The 21698-nt window shown below is 40.2% G+C and overlaps 1 protein-coding gene across 5 annotated transcripts in view; it reads right to left on the bottom strand.

Annotated features, from left to right (window-relative positions):
* Positions 1-822: 822 nt before the first annotated feature.
* Positions 823-21698, bottom strand: part of rasa3 (RAS p21 protein activator 3) — a 60815-nt gene continuing 39939 nt past the window's right edge. For all 5 annotated transcript variants that reach the window (XM_061815041.1, XM_061815040.1, XM_061815044.1 and 2 more), the window contains 19 exons: positions 19970-20050; positions 16429-16501; positions 13592-13665; positions 13412-13516; positions 11738-11894; positions 11521-11669; positions 10872-10986; positions 10708-10782; positions 10500-10623; positions 9901-10007; positions 9740-9817; positions 9556-9633; positions 8639-8712; positions 5764-5870; positions 5197-5279; positions 4879-5087; positions 4691-4794; positions 4391-4574; positions 823-3581 (listed from right to left, as the gene is read on the bottom strand). In XM_061815041.1, the coding sequence (XP_061671025.1) occupies positions 3506-3581; positions 4391-4574; positions 4691-4794; positions 4879-5087; positions 5197-5279; positions 5764-5870; positions 8639-8712; positions 9556-9633; positions 9740-9817; positions 9901-10007; positions 10500-10623; positions 10708-10782; positions 10872-10986; positions 11521-11669; positions 11738-11894; positions 13412-13516; positions 13592-13665; positions 16429-16501; positions 19970-20050 (2053 nt within the window). In that variant the 3' untranslated portion in view covers positions 823-3505. The remainder of the gene's footprint in view (positions 3582-4390; positions 4575-4690; positions 4795-4878; positions 5088-5196; positions 5280-5763; positions 5871-8638; positions 8713-9555; positions 9634-9739; positions 9818-9900; positions 10008-10499; positions 10624-10707; positions 10783-10871; positions 10987-11520; positions 11670-11737; positions 11895-13411; positions 13517-13591; positions 13666-16428; positions 16502-19969; positions 20051-21698) is intronic.

Here is a 21698-nt window from a genome sequence, read left to right as displayed (position 1 = left end):
TACAATCAAGGAACAGGTGAAGCCAATTAAGTGAGCCATTTTTCATCCCAGCTCAAACATCGGATCCAAAATAATCATTTTTGCAACAAGATGATCAAAAGCAAGATGATGAGCGTGATAAACTATGATGTCATGACTTGGAATTTACGGAACATCAAAGCACTGACAAGGCATCCAATGAGATTCCTCTCACGACATTCATTCATAACTCACATATTTGATTTGAATGGTCAACGGACAATTGCTGTAAAATACACTTTTGCGTTATCATCCTTATTTTGGTTATTGCTGGTATTCATCATCTCTCAGCATTCACACGCATTCTCTGGGCTCGGGGCAACTGCAATTTCTTGTTAAAAGAATGCTTCGCCCTTCCAGAAGAAATCTAAACTCTTGTGTAATATATACAAATATGCACTGCACTGGGTCAACATCTTACAAAGACTCATGTGAAAGATGTTAGGAAGCCATTGGAGAACACGCTTAAGTTGTTTTAAAAGGAGGGTGCATCATACGTTACCAATGTTTCCAATACATCTTAGAAAAGCACCCAAGACAAGGATATAACTTACGATACTATTTGACTACAATGTCATTTTTTTCCCCCATTTGAAAATCAAACTGACAAGTGTAACAAACGACCCTAAATATCTGGCTTGAGTGAATTTAACAATACTAATTAGAGTCATACCAAATGCTGTTTTAAAATTTTATCATTTGCAAAAGTTTATGGTTAAAAAAAAAAAAAGCTAAATCTTGTGGTGGGTGAATTATTCTTTTTTTTTTTGGACAAATGACACAGACACTACATTTGCATGAATATTTTCATTTTGTTAAGGGAAAGAGCACAATACATTTCACCATTCATCCCACTGTTGCATATACAGTACACTTACAATAAACTCATTTTACTTTCAAAATATATGTACAAAATACAAATACATGTTGACTTTGCATGTTGTTAATTAGCAAATTCTTGGGGGAAGGTCAATATTATTGCAAGGTGGAAAAAAGAAAACATTATTGCATAAATCAGTCCTTTGTAGACTTCAGGGTGGGGAAGGTCGCCATTAATAGAACATCTTTTCCCCCCAAACACAGCTCATGTTTGCAAGAAGGTTAATACAAAAATAATAATAATAATTCGGGTGGCATGGTGCAGCAAGTGGTTAGCGCATTGGGCTCACAGTTCTGAGGAAGGGGGTTCAAATCCCGGTCCTGCCTTAATGAAGTTTGCATGTTCTCTCTGTGCCTACATGGGTTTCTCCGGGTACTCCAGTTTCCTCCCACATCCGAAAATCATGCAAGATTAATTGGACACTCTAAATTGCCCCTAGGTATGATTGTGGCTGTTGTTTGTCTCCATGTGGCCTGCGATTGGCTGGCAACGAGTTCAGGGTGTACCCCACCTCCTGCCCGTTGACAGCCTGGATAGGCTCCAGCACTCCCCACAACCCTTGTGTGGATGAGCGGCTCAGAAATGATAGCAATAGAATACAAATAATAATACTGTGAATGAATGGGCTTGGTTGTGTTGTCATACATACTCAAAACCTGAGACATTAGTGGATACACATGCATGTTTGGGGTGTGTCAATTATGTTCTATGAGAAAGAACTGTGGTTGTACATATTGAGAACAGGAACAATATAAGACAGTTGCATTAGTATCATTACAGGCAACGATTTAAAAAAAACATTTTACCACTGGCACGCTGCCTTCTCACTGGGGACATCGGGTTAATTCACTTGGCATGTCAGCTACGCATTCAAACACACACTTATAAGTACATACTGTACATTAAGACACACGTCATGTCATTCAACTCAGATGCGCGGCAAGATGGCTGTATGACAATGAGTCAAATTCATAGAAACGGCGAACAAAATAAATGCTATCCAACAGAGTGTCTGCTTTTTAAAGATCACACTTATAATCACACACAAACACAAAGAATTATTTTAATAAAAAGATAACAACTGGCACTCACCACCACCGAGGGTACACAACCAGGTGCTTACATGATGAGATATAAAGAAAGTCTATGCGACTGGAATCTGTCGTGACGACACATGCACTCATTTGGCAAGAAAATGTCATATGAAATGACGGGGAAAACATAGAGGTTGCAATGTCAACACACACACACACACACACACACAACACACACACACACACACACACACAAACCATTGTTAGAACAATTAAAATCCAGTACCTTCAACGGATCATGAGGTGCTGATGGGCAAGCTTGGCAGCAGGCAGCATCCTATATACATTTGACACTACAGGCCCATGTTTCCATTGCTATGCGGAGCTACATCACTAAAATAAAGTTATTAGGCAGCCAATGGGCAACACAGATAGTAACCATGACCCATTTTACGATAACTTGAGATGGACTGAATGTAAGATGTATTGATCAGGGGTAAAGCTGAAGGCAATGTGAAGATTCCTCCATTTTCATAGTTGAAGGGGAGTTGGTGGGAAAATAAACAAACAAATGGATGCCGTTACTTTGATCTCTGCATACAGGGAGAAGTGACCTCAGGCCATTTGTTGAAGGTTTGGATGAAATTTTCCAGCTCAAGTGCAACTTTTTCCACTACAAACATTCTTATGTTTGTTAATAATATTAAATGATCTGTCTTTTGTGTACTTTCTTTAACATACAGCATAATTTCTGCAAGTATTACCTGTATAAATGGTTTTCACAAATGACTCGCGTATGGATGGCTAATGGATATGATCGTGAAATGGGTGAAGCAATTAGTAATTGGCTCAAGACCATCATCTCCATGATCCAAAAGACCTCCAACAATGCAAAGCCAAAGGCTGACAATAACTTTCAAACTCTCACAGGATATGACATCAAAAGACTACAGCAAATAAAAGCTCAGCATCTGCTTGCACGTTGATGATAAAGAGTGGCAACGTGTGCCAGTGGAGTGTGATTTCTCTCACACCTGCACCGCACCAGGCTGCACTTGGTCCTGTCAATCTGTTTTTGTTAGCTTTCAACCTGATATTCCTCGGCAGGCGGCCGGAGGACGCTAAAAAATGGGAAATACTGTTGCTCCTTCTGAAGTTTTGGTCTGTGAGATGCGATACTCAAAGTAATGTTACAAAAACCCAAAATATAAATGAAAGCCATAAAATAGTTTTTGAAAATGTGCTGCAGGTCATTGATTTGGAGGCGATTAAAGTGCATGTCGTTCACTGTAAAAGCTGTCCGGTAAAAAGCTTTGCGCTGTCATCTCGTCACAGAAAGGGATGACGTTCTTCATTTTCTTCTTTTTCTCTGTTATAACTAATCTGAGTTCTCTTTCTCCATGTTTGTGGAGCGATCCATCCCGTGCTATTCCTGTTGGGAAACTTAAAACTTGTATTTTCCCTGAATTCAGCACATCAGGTGCGTGCCACTTCAGAACAAATGGACTGTGGTTGACTGTCAAGGCCGACGTGCTGGTTCTGAACATCACAGAAGGAGTCTCAAGAGCCGTAATCAGATGGAATAGGTGGAGCTTTCAGACTGCTGACGGATGTAGCACTGGAAACTCTTGTCCCCTATTGGATGTTCTCTGAGGAAACAAGCAGAATTAGTGTTTAATGTCTTAGGATGAAGGACTGGTGATGAGAAGTAATCCTTATTTTAATGAGCGGTAAAATTGCATTTTCAAATTCAATGATGTTCAGTTTTGACTGCCACTGCACAGTATTAATGAAACAATATGTTCATTGCAGCCTCCCAACTCAAGAAATCAGGGAAATGCAATGTATGAAACATCCCTCAGAAAGGTACAGCGCTCCACTGCAGACAACAACAATCTTGCTCAACATATTGTACATCTGTTCGTTATTATATTGGCTTTGATTACATTGTGCAGGTTGTGGTCAGTGAGTGGATATATTACAGTTAACTGAAGGCTGAAATACATCTCCACAAAGCTGCTTAATATTAACCTGGCATCCTGCCATCAAGTTTTATTGTTCTGCCCGTCACTATATGGCTGGCATTTATAGATAAACAAGGATACTATACATTATCTCTAGTACAGTATTTCCATTAATCACTAATGTTTTTGATTATTTATACATACACTATTTCAAATGTGAATGGACCTCCCCAGACTCTTGCTAATATTCACCACATTGCTAAAAACCTGTACCATACTCCCACCAACACTATAAATGCTTTTAAATACTTTTTAAATACAGCAATGCATACTAGTACTGTACAGTAGGTACTTCATATGTTATTCCTTGTGATATGTGTTTTAATGAACGTCTTTATTGTTATTATTATTCATCTTTTTTGTACAGTTTTAATGTTTAAATTACTGCTGTAAATAACAATAAATAAGTGTAGTTGACGAGCACAGACACGTACTGGCTGCCAATCTTGGTCTTCTTGAACTTGTCTCGTTTGTACTTGGTGTGTTGCTGCTCCAAAGTCTGTACGGCTGAAACGATCTGCTTCAGGGTTTTGTAGGTCTCCTGGGGGTCGTCGATGACAAAGCTGGAGTACTCCTCTTGCTCAGGTCCGTCGTACACTGACTTACTGCCGCAAGCCTCTGCGGGACAAAGGCAGAACAATCCAACAAAAAAGAAGGTGTGAGGTCAAATAACAGTTGTGCGATGCACGTTAGTTGAAGCTAAATACAAATTAGCCCGTTGTGGCCTTTCTGACCTTGCATTTTGATCAGTTTGGTCATGTATGTGCTGTACAGGGAATAGATCCTCTCGGTCTCTCTGTCTCCGTCTACGTCCAGCTGGATGTTGGCCGGGAGGCCGCTAGAAACAGATGCACACAGGAACGTGAGCGGGCAAAAACCAAGATAACGACCACCCAAAAAGGATTTCGACAACTCCACGCACCCAGTGCAGGGCGTACAGCCAGGCGCCGTGTCGGCAGAGAGCTTGCAGCAGAGCCAGTGGCCGTTGAGGTAGGCTGAAGGATGATAGGTGCTAAGACGCTTGCGGTTGCATTGGCTGACTTTGGTCAAGATGTCGATCCAATCTCGCGCCTCAACACAGTTGTTGGCTTGGATGTAGAGCGCCCTCTCTGGCTGGATCACCTGGAACATCTGGAGGGAGGCGAGTAGACGTAAAAAACAAAGGGAAAGCGTGATTAACTGAAAGGTTTCCTTGAAATCGGTGTAAAAAAAAAAAATGTTGTTGTTATTCAGCCCTTACATTTTTCATCTTAAATGACTCCTCCTCCAGTCTTTCTACAGCCAGAATGTTCTCTATGGGAATGCTGCACAAAGCTCCCTCTCCTGGCGGTAAGAGGTCATGCATTAGTTGGACGTTTGGATTTTTTCTAAACCAATGATTTGCAGTGACTTCTAATACTACTCTTTATAGTATTTTTTATTTGTGTATTGCAAACAATTTATTAAAGACATACAACGACAGTATTTTTTAAATCAAACAATGCCCCACCTCCATTTCATCTCATTATTTGTTACAATTATTATATCCCATTTTATTTCCAAAATGTGAATTTTGTTGTTCAAAGAAAAAAACAGTGATTGTGTTTTGGAAGAGCGAATATCTACTTTCCAATTACTTTTTTAAAAATAGTATTCAATAGTGGTAAATTGTATGAACCATCACGTGGTTTAGAAGAAATTATTGAAGTAAAAAGTACAAATGATACAAATTGAGAAAATGATGACGTCGTTCCGTGATTATGTTTGTGTAAATTTAGAACATTCTCAGCCGGCTGCCATTTCAGTGCACACAAACGGGCGATGTTACCTTTCGTCTTGTGGTAAGTGAACTCGTGGTTGGTGAGACGAAACCATCGCTTTTTAAAATTCTTCAATCCAAGCCGCTTCCTTCCTTGCGCTCTCTTTATCATAAATCTGAAAAAAAAGAGACATTCGGCTGAAAACATTTCTAGGTGAGCTCAAGCTCGAGATATTTAGAGTGCTAAAAGAATGTGCTCCTTTGTGCAAAGGTTTTAATATATTGTCGCAATGTATGCCCTCTTGCAGTTAGCTACATTCATTGCTGCTATACAGCTCGTGCACGTGACATCTTCATTTTCACGGTGCCATATTGCCGATCAAAAAGAGCTGCTCGACAGTGTGGGGGACGTTGAACTGGAGAAGAATATACACAATGCCCGAGACTTGTTGTGCTGTTGGTTGTTACAACAGATGAGACAGACATTCAAAGAGATCATTTTATGGAGTACCAACTGAAAAGACCAGAAAAGATCGATGGATTTCGACAAATAAACGTGATGGATGGTGTCCAACGAAATACACACGACTGTGTAGCAATCACTTCACTTCAGGTAGGAATTATTCTTCTCAATCTCAAATTCCCAAGAAGTATTTATAATGCCTAGTTGGCTCATTTGAAACAATGCATTGAAAAGAAAAAAAAAAACAGGGAGTCGCCTCCAACATATACAGAAGAGTGTTGTGGCCACACATTAAACTTCGGTATACCTCTCCCCGAATGATGTTTTTTTTTTTCAATATGCATTGTTCTCAAATGAGTCCAATGCGTATTTAAAAAAAGAAAATAAACTGTTGGTCACAGTGATATTTACGTAGGTTAATGTGTGGCTGCAACATGCTTCCGTGTACAGGGGCCGAAGCTTATCCCAGCGTTTTTTTTTTCTTTTTTAAATATGCATTGAACTCATTTGAGAACAAAGCATATTTAAAAGAAAAAAGTCTGTCACAGAGAGGTTTACCGAAGTTTAACGTGTGGTCGCAACACGCTTCCATGTATGGAGGAGCCTTTTTTTTCCAAATCATAGTTAATGAATGCGAGTTTGTGTAAAACCAGGGATCATTTATTTAAATATTGGTATTTGTATTGGAAAAATGTGAGTGGCTCCATCATTATGTGGGATTTATTCTTGATTGAAAACAGATCCAGCAATGAAGTATTTGTATGCATTCAGACTTTTCTACGCTTTCAAACTCTTCCGAGAGAATCTCGACGACTTACTCACCAGATCCATGTGTAGATCCAGTTGTCCAAGACAAGTGGAAGCGGGTTAACAGTCCACTTTCTTATCGGCAAAAACATCGACTTCGGCATTAAATATGGCTATGCTATGCTATGCTATGGCTATGCCAAGTGTCTCTCATTTTTCCCACGTACCTTTGTTTATTATCACCTTCTAAATGTTTAACGGTATCGGACAAAACTCTGGCTGTCGTGCTATAGGAGATATTTTCGTTTCATCTCAATGAAATTAACTTGGAACAAAGCTTTGTTTGACCGGCAATATGGCCAGTCACGTGACTTCGGTTATGTAGGTGCACGAGCTCAATACTACATACACAGTAAACTCGTTTTGATAGAAAGTCACTTGGGCACATAGTAAACACCTCTACATAGAATTATTTGTTGGCTAAAATCCATAAAATAACTCACCTAGTAAAATCCATTTATATTTCTTCACATTGATTAGATACTTTGAAGTAGTAGTAGTAGTAGTAGTAGTAGTAGTAGTGTTGCTTTGCCATTAAGGGAAGTAGCTAAACAGAAACCACAAACTATTCACAAGTACAAGACATAAGCAAATAAACACTGTCTTGGTTTACGAATCCCAAGTGGATTTTCAGTTTTTGAGTATAACCTGGCAACAAGTGGTTGGATTGATAGTGTGAGATTTGAAACCGCGTGCTTTTGAAAACTGACAAGACAGAGGTGTTAACTTATAAAACATGTCCAGGGACGTGAACACAACAGAGACTCAAACTGTACGTAAGGGCCAGACTACTTTGAGGAAATGATGCAGTGGAATTCCACAGTGAGATTTGTATCTTTTTTCACATTCCTAAGCCCTAAACGTGCATATTTTCCCCTGTTAAAAACTGTTTGGAGACATGCTGGAGTGTCTCATGTGCAGCGATAAGGTGACAGTGGATACATATAGGACAAAGAGGTCATGATGTGGGCAGATATACGAGAAGCCAGGAATGCGTGTAGGGTAACCAATCCCCACTGTTACGTCTGGCATGACGTGGAACGAGAGGGGGGGTCCATATTAGCGAGGCTGGCTGAGTAAAATATTGTAAATCAGCTTTAACGTTGTCGCTTTACTTTAGACACCGTCGCGCTGCCCGTGCACATCGGCCTGCTGAGCACAACGTGCAACACAAAGTTGTCACTTGAGTTACCTCCCGCAAAATAAAGCAAAGTGCAGCAGCATGTAACCATGACACGGGAGAGGAGGTGGACCACTTGAGGAAGGTTTACAGTGCACACACAAGGGGTCACAAGGGCAAAGAGAAGCTCTTACCTGCCCTTGGTGCCTTTTGACCCCTTCCCATCAACCCTCTTTATAGTGACTTTTACACTCCTACTCCGGTAGCAGAAACACAAGAAGGTGAGGATGTTGGTGAGCGAGGCAGGAAAGTACCCTTCCTTTGAAGCCTCATCCAAAACAACATTAAAATAAAAAGTGTACGTCGGGTACAAAAAAAATATATATATCAGTCCACATCTTCATGTGTATTGCTGAAAATGTTCATCGAAAATATAGGACCTCTTCACAAGGGGACAAACAGGTCAACCATTATGGTTAAACCAGCAGTGAAATGGTTTACACTGAGAAACATGACACGTTTTGTTTCACGCGAAGAATGGAAAGGCAGCCTACCCCTCTTTCAGCATGATTGGTGTTTCAATACTCTTCTGATCCCACTTCCCTGAAGTGGATATGAGGTCCAGAAACTGTGGAATGATAGGAGATGTGTCAACAAGTAATTGTGATGTGATTTATTTTGATGAGCTTTACAGCAGGTGCTAAATACATTTATTTTTTCTATATTGACAAGAGTCACGGGTTACCCAGGGCCTTTCTTACCATTTTCTTAATCAATCAGGGGTTGGGCTGCAGTTAGACACTTTAGCTCAGGAAGTAAAAGGAAAAAAAAAATCCCTAGACCCACTAAAAATCCTGGATACATAAATGCTAATTTTCCACTTCAATCCTCAGCAGCATTTCAGTCACCAAACGTGTTGTAATAACCAAATAATGTAAAAGATTGAACCACTTCACCAATTAGGCTATGGCATACTTCAGTACTTCTCGTTAACTTTTCAGAAAATCTGACCATGTCAGGTTCCTAGGTTTGCTTGTTTAAATAAGCTTGTAACAATGTAATGATGTTTGGAGCTTATGGCCATGCTACCCAGAGAACGCCCGATCTCGTCAGATCTCGGAAGCTAAGTGGGTTTGGCCCCGGTTAGTACTTGGATGGGAGACGGCCTGGAAATAACAGGTGCTTCTCTCCCCGGCTAAATGCAGAGGGGTTGCATCAGGAAGGGCATCTGGCATAAAATTGTGCCAAACAAATATGTGTTCATCAAAGATGACATGCTGTGGTGACCCCTAACGGGACAAGCCAAAACGAAGAGAAGAAGAAGTAATGATGCTTTGACACACAAAAAACCCCCTAGATAGATAGATGATGTTCTAACTCTAATATCACTAACCATTACATAAAATAATATTTGTTTGGAAAAAAAAATTATTTGCTAGGTGCAGAAAAAGAGTAATGCACAAAGACTCACATTCTTCACAGCATCTGCATACTTCTGCTCATTGAAGTAGTCGTAAAATGCTGCCATGTACGACTCTTTGAAATTGGCCTGAAAAGAAGTGGAGATACAGACATTGGAGAGAAAGAGATTGGAGAGTTTAGTTGGGGTTTAACTGTTGATGAATACAAATAACATTTTGATGGAAGGTACTAACAGATTTTGACTTGGCGAGACTTCCCAATGTCTGGATGGTTTTGGAGATGAGGGTAAGTGTTCGAGAGGTGGCGGGATCCTGCAGAGAGAAATAAGGAATGATATACCATTTACGACACCGTTTGCAAGTGAGACCGTAAATCGATAGTAAATCCAACTCACTGGATGGTGAGGCCGTAAATGAAAGAGATTGGGCGATAGGATTGCTGGAGCAAAGAAACGCAGGAAGATGAAACTGCTCACTGCTGTGTATCGGACGTCCTGGTCCACTGGAGGGTCGGGAAAAGAGGAGAGGACATTTGGTAATGGTGGACTCTAGTCTGAATGACACGATACCTTACAAACTACATTTACTAGTCACAACATAACGTACACTTGTTCAGTCGAATGAGAGCCAACACAACAGTCCAACACTGTTTGAAATCCAGGCTTTGCAAACCGACACTATTTGTAAAATATGCAACAACAAAAAAACAAACATTTCTCTGTTCCATCAAACTGCAGTTCGTATATTGTATATCAATAGACTGCAATATTTTGAGGCCCGTTAGCGTGTACCCTTGTGACTGCGGAGGCTTAATGCAGCCACACGGAGGCAGCAGAGTATACAACACAAAGTAAGGTATACATTACCCGAACCTTCATGTGTCTAACATAAAGCAACCTTTATTGTGCAGTTCGGAGTAAAGTGAATAACGTGGCCTTAAACACTTCCTGTCCTTTTCCTGTCTCCCTTGTTAGTCATACAAGGGGTGAGTTACCCTGGAAACGCGTGGCAGCAGACTCTCGAAGTGAGAAGAAGATGTCACACATGACAGTGGGACAGCTAACGCCAGAGGTGGTGATAACGTTAAAGATACGGTCCACATAGTGGCGAAGGTTTTCCTGCGGAGGGAAGGTAAATCAGAAATGTCACATAAACACGAGCCACATGCAAACACACACAGCCACGCCAGATCATTTTCTTACTCTATTTGTCTCCAGATTTTCAGATTCCTTGAGCTTAACTGGGTCAATTTCACAGGGCTTGTGTTCTGTGCAGATCTGTGAAGGGATAAAATTGAGAATACTTTGTTACTTGTTTATTATATACAAGGTTATTTCAGATGCAAGAAGAAGATTTGATTTCCAACCTCATCTATGATAGGTTTAAGTGTGACTTGCAGATAGTGCATCCCTGCCAGTTTCATGGTTTCGTCGATGCATTTGGACGTGAGCGAATTTCCTCGAAAAATGGTGTTTGGATCCCTGCATTAGTGGCCAGATAAGTCAAAGCAGCAAAAACAAACCAAGAGAGAGTTTAGATGAACTGCCTGACTTGACGGTCACGTCAAGCTGCAAAGACATTATTCACATATTCCAGTCCTTGACAGATTTATTAAACCGACACCTTTTTGTCTTAGAGAATATCCGGCATCATGCTGTGCTTAAAGAAAATATGAATGGATAAAAATACTTTGGACAGAAAAAGGGGAATTTCCAACTGAATTCACCATTTCAGTCAAAGTCAGAAATTCATCTTGCACAACATCCAAAACATTGAAACAATTTTTTTCTTTACAAGTGAATAAGAATAATTTGACATCTTAATCAAGAAATAAGTATAAAAATATGTATTTGAGCAGGTGTATTAAGCATTCCAGACTTTCTCGTTTTTTTACAATGCTTTAAACTCAGGGTAGCTGTGGAATAAACCTCACATTGGGTGGTGGTCAATAAAATTGCATTGCGTCGACATTAACACCCCCTCCCACCACCCCATCCCAATTTTCAGACACTCACTGTGTACGGTTAACTTCAGCATGAGCAATGGCACTGATGAAAGGCACAATCTTGCCGTAGTGGAGGAAGAGTCGCACAAGCGGAATGGCAGCTTCTTGCTTCTCTCGACACACTTCCCCAAGAATGTTAGCTGTTGACGCCGAAACAGGCTGCACAGGGACAAAACAAGATCATGTGCGGCCTGGAACACGTGGCCTGTAAAGAGCCACTTACATACCTGTACATTGGCAGAGGAAAGCAGCAAATCTCTGAGGGGGGTATAGTGCTCAGAGGGGAAGACGTGATCCTCTGTGTAAACAATATTCAGACGCAGAGATCCAAGCTCTTCCACCTTGACTGACTTGCCTCCATTTTCTCTGGGCTGCAGATAGTACCTGAGGACAGACTTCATGTTAGTGTCAAACAAACTGATTTCACATTTAAAAATATGATGATTAACTTTAAGAAAACCTTTAGAAGTGAATTTGTAAATATGACAACTTACTCCATTTTTTTGCAGCATAATACCTAAATACTGCTTTAGTATATTTAATCCGGACTCTGTACTGCACTATTTGACCTGAGTCAGTTGATCTCAGAGCCCTACTGGGTTTGTATTCCATTAGCATTTCTTTCATGTATTCAGGACCTAAATCATTTACTGATTTATAGACCAGCATTTATAATATAATATAATTTATAGACTGACTGGAAGACAGTGTAAAGACTTGAGAATCGGAGTTAAATGCTTTGACCTGTTTGTTCTGGTCAGAACCTGAGCTGCAGCATTCTGAACGAGCTCTTTTGGGGAGTCCAGTCAGAAGACCATTATAATAGTCAAGTCTACTTGAGATAAAAGCATGGATGAACTTCTCCTGGTCTGCTTGACACATACATGCCTTCACTCGACATATGTTGTTCAGATGGTAAAAGGCAGTTTTAGTAAATGATTTGATATGACTGTTGGAGGTCAGGTCAGAATCCATCAGAACACCAAAGTTTCATATTTGGTCTTTGTTTTTTAAAAATAGTGAGCCCAGGCTGGACAGGAGAACTAACCCTTGAGGGACCCCAATATGTCATTCCCATTTGTTCAGATTGAGCCCTTCCTATGTTTACAAAGTAGCTCCTTTCCTCCAGGTAGGACCTAAACCATTTAAGGACCGTTCCAGTTAGTCCAACCCACATTTCCAACCTGTATAGAAGTGTATTGTGTCCTATGATATGAAAAGCCGCACTGAGATCCAACAAGACCAAAACGGACTCCTTTACTGAGTCAATATTCAATCTTATATCATTTAGCACTTTGATAAGAGGAGATTCCGTACTGTTATGAGTTCGGAAACCTGATTGAAATTTGTCAAAAAAACCATTTAAATTCAAGAAATTGTTGAGTTGAGTTGATTAAAAGTTTCTCAACTTTCTCAACAATCTTGACTATGAAAGGGAGATTAGAGATGGTTTTATATCTTGCTAACACAGGAGTTTTTTTAGAAGAGACTTAACAGCAGCTACTTTAAAAGCTTTAGGAAACTTCGTCAGACTAAGTGAGCAATTGACTATTTGTTGCAAATCAGCTACCACTGATTTCAAAATAGTTTTGAAAAAAAACAGATGGTATTGAGTCAAGATCTCGTTGATGGTTTTAGCTGCTGAACAGTTTTCTCCAGTGAATGAATACGCACTTAAATAAACCGAAACACTGTGTATCTGAGGAAAAACAGGTTCTATTACTGAAATTGTGAATGGTGTCCAGGCATTATGTAACATTTCTTCTGTTGTAACAGTAGTCAAATGGCACAAGTCTTAGACGCACAGCCCCAAAAAAGACCGAAAGATTGGCAGGTCAACAGGAAGGCACCAAAGAGCAATGCAATGTCAGTTTAAATTGGGAGGAACACATCACACCTACCATGCATCATGGACTCCAAACTGACCCAGGACTCTGAGGGGAACACGCACACCTCCCAAAAAGTCATCACCAAACGTCAAGTTGCTAGCATTCCACAGCTCCACCCTGGATATAGAAATTAGGAGCCCCAGTTCAAAGACAGTCTCAGCTGACTGTTGATTTAAGACAACATTGCTTTACTTCAGAGCCATTTTGTCCACGTCTTCCTCTTCGACATCAAACTGTCGCTTTGTGTAGCTCAAGGGCCGTGTCACCTGAAAGGAGAGAAACAGTTCAACGGGATGGAAAAAAAGCAAACATAACCAGAAGCAACAAAAAAAAACAAAAAAACATTTTTAATATGGAAATACACTAGGGTTATTTGGAGTCTGTTTTGTTAAAAAATGTTGCAGTTAAGGACAAAGCATTGGGATGTTTAAAAATGTAAAAAATGACTTTTCTTTGCAGCTGTAACAAGTCAACCCTTCAAAGAACACACTTAAGAGATTTTGGAGTGTGTCCAGACCAACATTTGCAAGGTCAGAGATCATTGATGCTGGAGGAGGGAGGGCTTGGTCGCAATCTCTGTTCTAGATGAGCACAAAGGTGTTTAATGGGTTGAGTTTTGGTCTCCCAATTTCTTCCACATGCACCAAACTCATCCAACTAGCTTGGTTTGTCTACTGGGGTAGTTAGTCATGTTGGACCAGAAGTGAGTCTTTCCAAAACTATTCCCACAAACATATCATCACTGCACTGTGCATCATTGTAGGCATGAACTCAGCCAACTTAATTCACAGCCAATCAAAGTAGCTCATCTTATTCCCTTTAAATGTGGCACAAGGACAGTTTCGAGTCATCTGCGTCCTCACAGATCTGTGCGGAAGAGGATGCAAACCTACTTGTGTGACTGGAGTAATGTCCCTGCTCTTGGCTGTTGTGACAACAGACAACGTGAGCAGATGGTGATACGCACAAGTGATTTAATATGTCTGCCAGATCTAATGTATACATCCCTAGCCTAGATTGTTTGTTTGTGGGCCCCAAATTGCTACAAGTACGTGCCAGCCAGTGCGATGATTGTGTCCTTTGTGACACGGAAGTCTGAAACGTTTCAAGGATTACCTATATAAAGAGGAGAAAGACAGACAACCGGGCTTCTTCTCATGACCTTACCGCTGCTCTGGGAAACTATGCTGCTTGGAACACTAACTACACGGACGCCTGCTGTCATTTTTCGTTTGAAAATGTAATCAGTTTACATTTCAAATTCAAATCCTGGTGGTACTAATTTACTTCCATATGCACCTTCCACTTTGAAAACCACAGGTTAGGACTGACATTGTGCTACCAAGTTATTACATGGAGGCAAACAGATGCAGGTCATACAGCTCCACGAACCGATTGTCCCAGATTGTTGCAAATTGGCAAACATGGAGCGTGAGTCTTGCACTTTCACAGAAATACGATAAGACAGTTTTTGTGCTTCATCGCAGATGCGCAATCAACAAAAATTAAGCCCATCTAGTAAGACATGCTTCCCAATACCATTGTCTGTACAGTGTAATAAAGGTTCTGTTTACAGGGCAAGTTTCAAGAGACCAGATATTTATGAGTCAGAGCGTTTAGTGTGTCTGAATCAATCACACTCTTGTCTTGCTGGCCTGTGGTTGTAGGGAAGGGAAGAGGGAGGAGCCACACGTGGTGATTGGGGTCAACGGGGCCACTCTGTCTACTATCTGACTGCATTTTACAATGCATCCAGAGAACAATCGAGGCCTTTTACTTTAAAGTCATAAAAATTTGGAGCAGTTCATAAAACAGAGTAATAGACACACCTTTTAAGTTATTTGAAACTGTGACTGCTTGTAGAAATGGATTACTTTGATGAAAATATTATCCCCCTCCAAAAAAAGAAAATCCATCTTTTTTGGGGATAGGGAGGGTATGGTGGTTTTAGAACAGGATCCTTATGGAATGTATTGGAAGCATTTTTGTGGAGTGTGGGACAACGGATAGTATGAACACAGACCTTGGACTGGCACAGTAACACTATTGTTATTATACAAGCACTCAGTTCAAACACAACACTGGAAACTGTATTTCCAATTTTCTACAAATTACTACGAAAATTGTGTTTTTGGAAGGAGCTCAAAAACTCCAAAACACATGCTGCTTGGGGAATAACTACCTGGTGCAAGAATATTCTCTCTCTCTCTCTCTCTCTCTCTCTCTTTCTCTCTCACACACACACACACACACACACACGCACACACCCACATTGGGCTAAAATACTGTAGCACCAAAAAATGAAAAAGACTATTTGCTAGTGATAGAAAAATGCTGGATTTCAGTTGTTGTTGGTGAGGCAGTTTTCATGTTTAGGGTGCAATTACTTTTTCCACACACAGCCAGATAGATTCAAATAGTTTTATCCCCCTACTAATAAATTAAATCACCATTTAAAAACTTCATTTTATTATTTTTGTTGGGGCTATTTTTGACATCTATATTTGATGAGCAAAAAAGTGACAAGTTTAATTTTAGGACACTGACACCCATTTCAAAGTCAATCCCAAAGAAATGACTCCAATCAACATGCTCACATGTGAGCAATTTGTTTATAGTTACGCAACTGAATAAATAAACAGATTAAGAGAAGTGATTATTCTGCAGAAGCACTTGAGCAAAAATCATATCAAACCTTCAAAATGTAATTAAATAGCAGGGTCATTACAGTGCAGCATGTACTCGTCCATACATTTCACAGAAGTCTCTTTTGAATAAATGACGACATCACAGCGGACAGGCTGTCAGGCCTTGACGCGAATCAAATTCAATCATCTTAAAAAAGTAATCTGGGTTACACTGAAACGCATTCACTCATCTCTGCAGCAAGGCTTGCAAATCTAAAGCAGAACTTCCTTGAATAATAACTCATCAACAATGGCATGCAAAGGTTTATTGTGTTACATGCCAAAGGACAGCAGAAGTATCCCGAACAGATATACTGTATAAATACCCTGCACAAACTTTACCTCAAAATAGAAAATCTCATCAAACTGTGGATTATTGGTTTTCCTCTTCACCTTGGTCTTCTTTGCTTCTGACCTGAAGAAAACAGGAATAAAGAGGAAACGAGTTATCACCTTTAAAGCAAGGTGCTTGGCAGCAGTGATGTGTCCAGACCATTTTTGGAGTCCTGAAGTGCCCCTAAAACGGATAAAAGCACCCCCAAAATTTGAGAGACCCCCCCTCACCCTTTTTTAAACGAGCTAGCAAAGTGTGAAAACTATATAGTACTTGGTTGAAATGTAATAATTTAACAGCAAAAAATACAGCACCCCAACTTCCTCGGCTCAAAATTATTTTCATTCACCTTATCCCCCCAACCATTCCTGAATTGGGTTCAGCTTGGAATGCAACTACACAGTACATAGTTACAGTGAAGAAAATAAGTATTTGAACATCCTGCTATATTGCAAGTTCTCCCACTTAGAAGTCATGGAGGGGTCTGAAATTTTCATCGTAGGTGCATGTCCACTGTGAGAGAGATAATCTAAAAAGAAAAATCCAGAAATGACAATGTATGATTTTTTAACAATGTATTTGTGTGATATAGCTGCAAATAAGTATTTGAACACCTGTCTATCAGCTAGAATTCTGACCCTCAAAGACTTAGTCTGCCTTTAAAAGTACACCTCCACTCCATGTATTATCCTGAATCAGATGCACTTGTGTGAGGTCGTTAGCTGCATAAAGACACCTGTCCACCCCATACAATCAGTGAGACCCAAACTTATAACATGGCCAAGAACAAAGAACTGTCCAAAGGCACCAGAGACAAAATTGTACAAGTCACATGGCTGGAAAGGGCTACGGAGAAATTGCCATTTTGGTGAAAAAAGTCTACTGTTAGAGTGATCATTAGAAAATGGAAGAAGCTTAAGATGATGGTCAATCTCAATCAGAATGGAGCCCCATGCAAGATATCACTTCGTGGGGTTTTAATGATCCTTAGAAAGGTGAGGAATCAGCCCAGGATTACACGACAGGATTTGGTCAATGACCTGAAAAGAGCTGGGACTACCATTTCCAAGGTGACTGTTAGTAATACGCTAAGATGTCATGGTTTGAAATCATGCATGGCACGGAAGGTTCCCCTCCTGAAACCAACACATGTCAAGGCCCGTCTTAAGTTTGCCAATGACCATTTGGATGATACAGAGGAGTCATGGGAGAAGGTTTTGTGTTCAGATTAGGCCAAAATGGAACCTTTTGTTCATAATTCCACTAACTGTGTTTGGAGGATGATGAATAATGAGTTCCATCCCAAGAACATCATCCCTACTGTGAAGCATGTGGGTGGGAGCATCATGATGTTTTTCTGTACATGGAACAGGACGACTGCACGGTATTAAGGAGAGGATGACCGCGGCCATGTATTGTGAGATTTTGGGGAACAACCTCTTTCTCTCAGTGAGACCATTGAAGATGGGTCGTGGCTGGGTTTTTCAACATGACAAAGACCCGAAGCACACAGGCAGGAAAACCAAGGAGTGGCTCCGTAAGAAGCATATCAAGGTTCTGCCGTGGCCTCGCCAGTCTCCAGACCTGAACCAAATTGAAAATCTTTCGAGGGAGCTGAAACTCCGTGTTTCTCAGCGACAGCCCGGAAACCTGTCTGATCTAGAGAAGATCTGTGTGGAGGAGTGGACCAAAATCCCTCCTGCGGTGTGTGCAAACCTGGTGAACAACTACAAGAAACGTTTGACCTCTGTAATTGCAAACAAAGGCTACTTTCCAAATATTAACATTGGTTTTCTTGGATCTTAAACTACTTATTTGCAGCTGTATCTCGCTAAAATATTCATACATTGTGATTTCTGGATTTTTCTTTTTAGATGATTTCTCTCACAGTGGACATGCACCTTCGATGAAAATTGCAGACCCCTCCATGATTTATAAGTGGGAGAACTTGCAATATAGCAGGGTGTTCAAATACTTATTTTCTTCACTGTATATACCATCCAGTGAGTAGTGCTCACGTACGTGTGCCTACATTGCCCCCCCCCCCAAAAAAAACCAAAAAAAAACCAAACCTCTCCCGAGCCAGTAATAGAGGAGATAACAAAATGCTGATTAAGCCTATCGGCTCCTCTATCTTGCTGTATGTATCAATATTTGAGGGGTTTTTTTTATATTGAGAGAATACCTGATTCATTTCCTACACTGGCTCAATTGGTGGTGCGAAAAATGACAGCTTTAAATGAAACCAGCATATATGGGAAATTTCTCAACTCCTACCACTCAATAACAACACATTCTGATGATTTCCAGCCATAGTTTGTGCTACATCTCACCATAGGTCACCAATTATGTTGTTAGAAAGGAGTTTTTTTTTCTATCAAGAAAACATTACAGGTGGTCACTGTCCTTTTGAAAAGGAATGCTAGAAGTATCTTTTAGTCATGTCCATGTGTTAATATGAAAGCCAAGGTGCTTCTGACGAGCTAACTTACTGGATGTTCATTAACATTGAAACTGCTATTATGTGTGTATTCGAATACAGACCGGTAGCCTGATCATATACATAAGATTGGTTTTCTGGAAGAAAAAAAAACAGCCAAGTCCAGGTAGATCAAATGGCATATGTATTTAGAATGATGTTAGTTGGATCAATTTAACTCATATCTTATCAGGTAGAAATAACTACTTTTTAAAAAAAATATTATCAGATGGATTATTAGAGTGAGAGAGAGAGAAAAAAAGAAAGAGAGAGAGGATTTGATATATCAGTACAGTATTTTGGTTATTTTTTTAAGCACCTAAAATTTGTTCAAGGTATAGTATGTAACATTTGACGCTGCGTAAGTTCAAATTCTACATTACAACAAGCCTTCGCTTCAATATGACATAGGCAACACGTGTTATGCCCCTGATATATGAGATTCTACAACATGTTTACTCTTTATTAAAAGATATGCATCGTTGCCATACCGTCATTTGCAGTGCATAGGGCATTCGCTGAATGTACAAGATGAGCATTGTGTCATCTCCTCTCGTAGTAACTTGGGTGAAAATCACTTAAAAAAAGTTGTAGTTTTAATTGTATGTATCCCCAGATTAAATGCTTTCCACCAGCACAAAACTTCACGACATATTTCAATTGACTTCATTCTAGAAATCTCCTTTACTATTTCCTAATTAACGTCATGCTTTACTATTTTGCTTAATTTCACCACATGAGGAGGAGGAAAACGGAAAAACTCTGGGAGATGAGAGAAACGTTCTTAACCATTTGCATACAGGATAAGGGGGGGGTTACAATTGTCCCCCTGGTTTGCACATTTTACTGCTGGCATTTACATGTTACTGTTTCCCACGTTATACTGTAATTCATATTTACATAGATGGGAAACATGGAGGTCTATTTGTTCGTGAATATACAATAATTGGAACTCATCTGTATTTTGTTTCATGCACCTCAAAATCTCAGCTCCATGGTTGCATAGACACATGAACAGTATGTTCATGAATCATACCAGAGCCATCTGTGTGCGCTGTGGATGTTCTAACCTGGAAGGACCAAGTAGTGAGACAGCAGCATAAGGGTCACATTGGCCGTTGACGATTGGAAGACCTTGGCACTCCAGCACTCTGTGGGGATTCAAGAGAGAGGAGTTTTATTTTTATTGAGTAAACACACCAACTGCCACACTCCCACACCCGCCCTGTCACATATTTACTTGATGCCAAATGTAATGCACGTCTGTCTTTGGCCACCTGTCCTGTCCAAAAAGATTCAATTGCACTGAACAAAGCTAATTTAAATCAAAATATACAGTGAACACACACATACATGATAATTATTAAATATCTTTTTTTAAAAGCATGGAGAAAAAAATCTGAATGCAGAGGATTCTCTGGGGCCTATGAAAGCCCTGTTAAATTATGAATTACCATTTAATTAGTGGACTACTGTGAGAGGGTCGCAAGCACTGTCAAGACCACTGGAAAATGACACCCACACCACCAGCTCAGAAAAAGCTTTTAGCTCCCTCTCATCTACCCACTTGGATAAAACCACAGCTTCCACCGAGTTTCAGTCGCAGTTAAGTGTTTGTGTCTGAGCACCATAGGAGAGCAGAGCAGAAATGTGAGCAGTATAACAAAGGCCCATTTTTTTTTCCTCAGGAAATGTTCATGAGCGTCAAGCTTAGTGGGAGGTGAGAAACGGAACTCCTGTGGGATGTTGTGTGTGTGGCAAGGAGAAGCCACTGATAAGCTAGATAGCACAGAGTTAATCTGTCCCCCCCCCCAAGCAACCTAACGCTGGTCAGAAGTGTTTAACTTAGAAAGAGAGCATAGTGTTTATTTAAAATACCTCAATGATAACAATGTCAGCATTGTTTTGTTTGCATGTGTTTCTGGAATACTTTCATAGGATTTCTTTAAAACTACGTCGCATCATGCTAAAAGTTTTCCTCTTTTCCTATCACAGATACTTACAAAATACAAAAAGTAAAAAAAAAAAAAAATAAAAATACAGCAACCACTGATGAAACAGTTTTTAATAGGCGTGTCTTAAAATGAAAAACACCATAAAGTTAAACCGTAATACAAGAGCCCTAGGACATACTAATTATTCAATTAGAAGGAAAGCATTGAGGCAGCACAGTGGAGCAACTGGTTACTGCCTTGGCCTCACAGTTCTGAGGACCAGGTTCAAGTTCTGGCCCTGCCAGTGTGGAGTTTGCATGTTTTCCCAATGACTGTGTGGGTTTTCTCCAGGTACTCCAGTTTCACAAAAACATGCATTAATCAGGGACTCTAAATTGCCCTGAGGTGTGATTGGGAGCGTGACTGTTATCTGTGTCTATGTGTCCTGCGATTGTCTGGCAACCAGTTCTGAGTGCAGCCTGCTTCCTATATTACCAGATATAGGGTTTATGCCTGACAATTTACAATGCCAGTCTAAATCCTTCCACTTCTTAACCCCTCTTTGTCATAAAATTTTCAGGAAAATGAAAATGTAGACCTCTGAGTTCATTTTGCACACTGCCTTTGAGTTACATCAATGAAGATTAGTGAGCCTATCCCACAAAGAACCATACCAGCCAAAACCACATCATCTCTACTGAGTTTCACACATTAGCTTGTATATAAGGGACCAAGAGCAGATCCTTTCTTTCTTGAACCTTTTGCATTTCCATCACTTGAAGTGAATCCCACTTTTTTTTCAGGCTATACCAGCCCTTTTGAGAACATTTCATTCATTCCTCCCCATTTCCCCTGCTAATGATTA

Source organism: Syngnathoides biaculeatus, chromosome 3 (assembly GCF_019802595.1).
Source record: "Syngnathoides biaculeatus isolate LvHL_M chromosome 3, ASM1980259v1, whole genome shotgun sequence".
NCBI classification, from domain to species: Eukaryota; Metazoa; Chordata; class Actinopteri; order Syngnathiformes; family Syngnathidae; genus Syngnathoides; species Syngnathoides biaculeatus.
Note: the sequence above shows the minus strand (reverse complement) of the source record. Positions and strands in the feature narration are given on the sequence as shown.